This window comes from Pollicipes pollicipes, unplaced genomic scaffold (genome assembly GCF_011947565.3).
Source record: "Pollicipes pollicipes isolate AB1234 unplaced genomic scaffold, Ppol_2.1 Scaffold_7262;HRSCAF=8765_pilon_pilon_pilon, whole genome shotgun sequence".
NCBI lineage: Eukaryota > Metazoa > Arthropoda > Thecostraca > Pollicipedomorpha > Pollicipedidae > Pollicipes > Pollicipes pollicipes.
Window position 1 is genome coordinate 8,852,812 of NW_023597055.1, and position 6,986 is coordinate 8,859,797.

Sequence of the window (6,986 nt, forward strand, 5' to 3'; positions counted from 1 at the left end):
TTTTCGTTACGAAAAACCTTGGCGTTGGAAGTGAAAACCATAACGGCATGCTTCAGGAGTGGCTTCAAGTACTTAACACTTAATCCCATCATTTGCATGCGTTTTTTATTTTCAATGGTAAGTTTTTCAGTTTTTAGCACTGAAAACAACGGTGTTATTTCACTGACAAAATGTTGAGCATCTTCAAATTTTCCAGTGCGTACTTACCAATGCGCGTCAGTGGAAAGCTATACCATAACATCAAATAAAAGACGAGCATTGCGGTGAGTTGCTCCTAAATCGTTACGTTTACTTTAATGATTTCCACCCTGACGAACGTCAATGACGGATGAGTTTATGTAGAGGGCAGCACAAATATGCACGTGCAGTTTAAGATGGCAGCACTACCTCTAAGTCACATGTCCGAAGCGATAGAAGGTGATCGTTTCGATCCGCGGAATCAATAGCCGATTAAGTGTAGCAGTCTGTTGAACATCACGTGGTCTTGTCACCTGATCGGCGGCCAAAACTTGATGCTGGTGATCGGCTTGCCCCACATCTGGTGATAGAATGGGTCCTGGATTCATCGGGGTCAGTCCCGCGTCAGATCTCACATTACCACCCTGACCTTCGATGTTGATGAAATGTGGTTGGGGCGTCTTGACAAATCGTAGAAATAGGCATATTGAATTAGTTCTCCCTGCTAACCTCTGAGATTTCAGTCACAAGTCAGCCAGGGTCACCAATGCTCCACACATTGCGTGATTCAGCTGCAAAACTCTCCGCAGATCGTGGCAATATTTAACTTACAAGTCAGCCAGGAGGTTTAGGTTTCAAGTTAGCCAGGGTCACCAATGCTCCACACATTGCGTGATTCAACCGCAAAAACTCTGTCGTAGATCGTGGCAACATTTAATCCAGTAAATCCTCTCTCGGATTGGTGCATGCTACCATCGCGTGCGCTAAACCTGAGATGTCCCGCATTCTGCGACCATGACTCGCGTAAACACGTCCAGGCAATCCTGGCAGGGGAGCGTCCAGGAATGCAGGTGGCGCACACACCGTCGTTGCCGCGCTCTGGGCCGTTGCCTCCATTTGCGCAAGCAGTACAGTGACATTATGGCGCTGCCCTGCTGTCCAACTTGTTGCCATGTAAACGTCAGTGCCCCGTTTTCACTGCTCTATTCCGTGGTGTGACCCTGCAAGCGGTGACCTTGGATGACGTCATGCCACACCGAGATGCGTCATAGAGCGGCAAACAACAGCGACGAGGGCAGTCCACCTGGGGATCGCGGCGGCGGCGGCGCGGCGAGATATCGGTGGAGCTCTTGTGATGAGACACGTGCTATCAAGCTTTGTATCACGTGTGTAGAGGGCGCTGCGGCTGAGGCGTGGTGCCGACGCTGGGACAGTCGCATCGAGACAGGCGGTGACTCCCGAGTTCCCGGCTGACGCCCGACGAACGGACGTTCGCCCGCGCGCGCGCGCCGGTGGACGGTGTAGGACAAGTTCATACAATCGGGCGGACGACTGCGCAGAGCAAGTGACCTAGGCAGAACAAGCGCACGTTGCAGAACGTCTGAGTTCTTCGTCGCCTCGGCTGGACGCTGCTCAAAACAGGTTTTTTATACCGGTCCCAGCCGGCGGACTCGCTGCCATGGCCAGCGTGATTTTCTCGACGCTCGCGTGGCTGCTCTCACCGCTGTGGTGGCTACTGTCCTGGGTCTTGAGTCCGGTGCCGCTGGCCGCTCTAGCGGTCGCCATCGTCCTCGGCTACCGCTATTACACCAAAGACTTCGACTACTGGAAGTCCAAGGGAGTACCAGGCCCGCCCGCCAAGTTCCCTTGGGGGCATGGCTTCAGTACACGCAGTCATGAAGGGCGATTCCCCGTCACTGAGTTCGAAGACTGGTTGTACAACAAGCATGGAGGCAAGAAATACTGCGGCTACATTGAGATGAGGCGGCCGGTGCTATACGTTGGCGACCCTGATCTAATCCGTGCTATCACCGTCAAGGACTTCGATCATTTCACTGACCGACGGGACCTGGTGCTCTCCAAGGTCTTTGAAAAGATGTTGAGCATACTGAATGGCCAGGAATGGAAGGAGACTCGGGCGGTTATGTCGCCATCGTTTTCCTCTAGCAAGCTGAAGGCCATGCACCAGCTTTGCCTGGACAACGCGGCCAAACTCAACCAGTTCTTGCGGGAGGAGATGCAGCGCAAGGGCGAGGTGGAGCTGAAGGACGCCCTCGGCCGCTTCACCATGGACAACATCGCCTCATGCGGCTTCGGCGTGAACTGCAACTCATTCGTCGACCCAAACACCGAGTTCGCTACGCATGCCTCCACGCTGTTCAAGCCTCCCTCCGGGTACGCCATGTTCCGCCTGATGGTCATCATGCTCTTTCCGAAGTGGATTGGTGATTGCCTGCCGGATCCTGGGAAGGCTGCCACCGATTTCTTCCAGCGCGTGGTCAACAAAACAGTGGCTCATCGTGAGCAGCACGGTTCCGAGCAGAGAGATTTCTTGCAGCTGCTTCTGGAGACCAAGAACAAGGACGGGCAGCGCGCCCTGAGCGACTCAAGCATCGTCGCGCAATCGGTGCTGTTCTTCCTCGCCGGCTACGACACGACGTCTTCGCTGCTTACGTTCGCCGGCTACGCGCTGGCCACCAGCCCCGACATCCAGGGCGCTGTTCAGCGTGAGATCGACGAGGTGCTGGCGAAGCACGACGGCAGGTTGACCTACGACGCCGTCTCGGAGATGACTTACCTGGACCGAGTGCTGGCCGAGACACTGCGCCTGTACCCGACTGCCAGCCGTTTGGAACGGCGCTGCTCCAAGGACTACATTCTGCCCGGCACAGACGTGCTCGTCAAGCGCGGCATGATCGTCGGTATGCCGGTCTTCACTTTGCACCGCGATCCTGACCACTACCCGGACCCGCTGCGCTTCGACCCGGACCGCTTCCTGCCCGAGGAGAAGGCAAAGCGCCACCCGTGCGCCTACATACCGTTCGGCAACGGACCGCGCAACTGCATTGCCATGCGGTTCGCGCTGTTCGAGGCGAAGGTGGCGATGATCGCCGTGCTGCGGGAGAACAGCCTGAAGCCGGGGTCGAGCACACCGCCGCCGCCCTTGCCGCACGACCCCTACGCCTTCTTGCTAAAGCCCAAGGATCCATTGTTCCTGAAGGTGGTGCCCCGCAGTGGTGACGAAGCTTAATGGCGGCAGAGAAAGCTCCGTCGTTGCCCTCTCGGCTGTGACGGGCGCTGTCGCGAACAACGGAAGGCTTTCGCAAATAAAAATGAGAGGCATTGGAATTCCAGTTGCCGATGTTTGCGACCGTGACGCACCTCTTGCGTTTCTGGAGTCCAGTCTGCTGCGGCGGTAACCCATGCGTGCAAGTCTTAATTACCACACTGAAAGCGCGCACCGTGTAACTGTATGCACACTCCAATCCATATATGCCATGACTTCAATGTGTTGGAAAAGGAGCGTTTTTCAAGAATTGGGTTTCTTTGCACGACCCGCATCAGGGCAACTATATACACACACACACACACACACACACACACACACACACACACACACACACACACACACCACACACACACACACACACACACACACACACACACACACACACACACACACACACACACACACACACACACACACACACACACACACACACACACACACACACACACACACACACACACACACACACACACACACACACACACACACACACACACACACACACACACACACACACACACACACACACACACACACACGCACACACACACACACGCACGCACGCACGCACACGCACGCACGCACGCACGCACGCACGCACGCACGCACGCATATATGTATATATATATATATATAAAACTTCCAAGCGAGAAGTGGTAGGAGAGAAACGAGCACTTCCGGTTTTGCTCCATCAGGTTTCTAATCCGACGGATCTTTCAACCCCTCTTTCCCAAATCTGCCTATGTCTCTAATGTTTTCTTGAAGGAAATGCACCAGTAGCATGCGATCTTGGCGCTTTTTAACGCGCTCGGCAGCTGACGCTGTGTGGCGTCGGGAGAAGAACCTCATCAGTAACGTGAGTGTGATATGTTCGAATATATTTCGGTGTAGGCACTGGAGCTGCCAATTCGCAGTTACGTAAGCTGTTCAGTGCATTAGCGGGGAACATTATTCACATAGATAAGACAGTAGTATAAACCTGATTCCTCGGAAAAGTCAGGAAAATGGAGATATGGTTAGGTTGATATTTCGGCAACATGACTTTATCGAAACAATAGCAGAAGTGAGTTCAAAATTGCTTTCCGGTGATCCCACTAGATTTTTCAGTTTTGTTTTCAAACAGCAAGCCACAGTTTTTACAGGACACCAACATTCAGGGGAATAAACAAAGAGCGATTGCCCACCATTGCCAAGATACAGTGCCTATCTAAGAGTTAGAATGCGCGCACACACGTGTACATGCAAACGAGTTCAAGCAAATAGGCGTCACGCATCACGCTTCATTCAAACATGCAAGCGAGTTGAAGTAAACCGGCATCACACATTGCGCATCAATTATACATGCAAACGATTTCAATTGAGCAGGCATCGCACATCACGCGTCAGGCATCACTTGCATATATAAACAATTTTAAGCTCGCGCACATCGCACATAGAGGCATATATCACGTTCGTATAACTGGCCTAACGTACATCATCTATTACGTATATCATACAAATATATACATATACATATATATATATATATATATATATATATATATATATATATATATATATATATATAGCTTGTATCGTACACATCACGTTCCATAATCAACCTAGCTATATCTCCATTCTCCTGGTTTTTCCGAGAAATGAGGCTATTACTACCGTCTTATCTATGCCGATTCGCAGCATTGGGAGTTTGGAGCCGCAGGGTAGGTCGCTTCAGATTTGGGTCGACTTGAATAAATTCGAATATTTGCATTAACGCCTCAATAGAATACGGCGCGGCAAAAGCGAAATGAGCACGAAACATTATAAGGAAAACAAGCCACGCAACATCAGATCGGAAGGTGCGAAGTCACGCGGTGTGCGAAATGACGTGGTGCCACGATTTAGCCACCGTCCACTTCGGGTTCGGGCGGCGGTGATAGGCGGAGCAGGTGGTTCCAGGATGCGACGGCATGACATGAAAACGTCCGGCGAGACAATGGCTGGCAAAAGCTGGTGCCTGCAATGCGCGCGCCAGCTTCACCAGAGTGGTGCGCTTTGGTGCGGCAGCGTGCGTCGTCATCAAGGAGCGGACAGACCCAGGGTACGCGGATCAACGAGCGGACAGACCCGGGGTACAAGGATCAACGAGCGTACAGACCCAGGGTACAAGGATCAACGAGCGTACAGACACAGGGTACAAGGATCAAGGAGCAGACAGACCCGGGGTACGCGGATCAACGAGCGTACAGCCCCGGGGTACGCGGATCAACGAGCGCACAGACCCAGGGCACGCGGATCAACGAGCGGACAGACACACAGTACGCGGATCAACAAGCGGACACCTCCGGGGTACGCGGATCAACGAGCGGACAGACACACGGTACGTGGATCAACAAGCGGACAGCCCCGGGGTACGCGGATCAACGAGCGTACAGACCCAGGGAACGCGGATCAACAAGCGGACAGACACACAGTACGCGGATCAACAAGCGGACACCTCCGGGGTACGCGGATCAACGAGCGGACAGACACACGGTACGTAGATCAACAAGCGGACAGCCCCGGGGTACGCGGATCAACGAGCGTACAGACCCAGGGAACGCGGATCAACGAGGGGACAGACACACGGTACGCGGATTAACAAGCGGACACCCCCGGGGATACGCGGATCAACGAGCGGACACACCCGGGGCACGTGGATCAACGAGCGGACAAACCCAGGGTACGCGGATCAACGAGCGTACGGACCCAGGGTACGCGGATCAAGGAGCAGACAAACCCGGGGTACGTGGAGAGACGTGGGTACTTGTTGTAATCGACGACTACTCCAGATTCCCGGTTGTCCATACGACAAAATCAACCTCTGCTCGTACCATCATCCCCATCCTGGACGACATCTCGATGTTCGGGATTCCCGATGTTATGAGAACAGACAACGGACCTCCGTTCAATGAACATGAGTTCGCTCAGTTCGCGAACTACATCGGCTTCAAGCACCGCAAGATCACCCTGCTGTGGCCAAGAACTAACGGAGAAGCAGAACGTTTCATGAGAATGCTAGCAAAAGCTGTGAAAGCTGCTGTCGTCGAGAAACGCCCGATCAAGCAGGAAATGGACAAGTTTCTACGAAACTACCGATCGACACCGCACACCACTACTCAGGAGAGCCCGGCTGAACTACTTGTACGGTCGCACAGTGAAGATCATGCTGCCGTCTCCGATGATGACACATCCGGAGGATGGAAAACTACGCGAGACGGACACAGCCGCGAAGAAGAAGGTGAAAGAACAAGCTGACCGTGGAGCCAAGACAACGAATCTTCAGATCGGAGACCAGGTTCTGCTGCCCGAATTCAAGAAGGGAAAGCTGACACCTCGGTTCTGCCCAGCGCCGTACGAAGTAACCGGAATCCAAGGCACCATGGTCACCGCATCACGTGGATGTCACCAGGTGACGAGAAACGCGTCGCTATTCAGAGCGCGCCCGCACCTCCATGCACAAGACGCTGATCACTCCGAAGAAGAGGACGAAGAACAGGCGATGGATGACATCCTCGAGTCCATGCAGCGCCACACCCCTACTCTCCGCGCCGCTACTGCGTCCTCCCACGCCACGACGTCGTCTCCGGCGCCAGTGTGTTCCCCGACCATGCGTCACCGCGCGCGGCGCCAGCCCGCGTGGATGAAGGACTATGTGTAAGCAATCATCTGAAGAAGAGGAGGGATGTAGCGTCTATGTATCGTTGAAATCAAAGTAATT

General features: G+C 53.6%; 1 protein-coding gene across 1 annotated transcript; it reads left to right on the forward strand.

Moving 5' to 3' along the window:
• Window positions 1-1,267: 1,267 nt before the first annotated feature.
• LOC119114282 (cytochrome P450 3A31) lies at window positions 1,268-3,311 on the forward strand. The gene has a single exon (XM_037238481.1). The coding sequence runs from the start codon at window positions 1,637-1,639 to the stop codon at window positions 3,206-3,208; it is 1,572 nt and encodes a 523-aa protein (XP_037094376.1). The 5' UTR covers window positions 1,268-1,636; the 3' UTR covers window positions 3,209-3,311.
• The last annotated feature ends 3,675 nt before the right edge of the window (window positions 3,312-6,986 follow it).

Coding starts and splice junctions, on each gene's coding strand:
- LOC119114282 (XM_037238481.1), top strand. CDS start 1,637: ATGGCCAGCGTGATTTTCTCGACGCTCGCGTGGCTGCTCTCACCGCTG.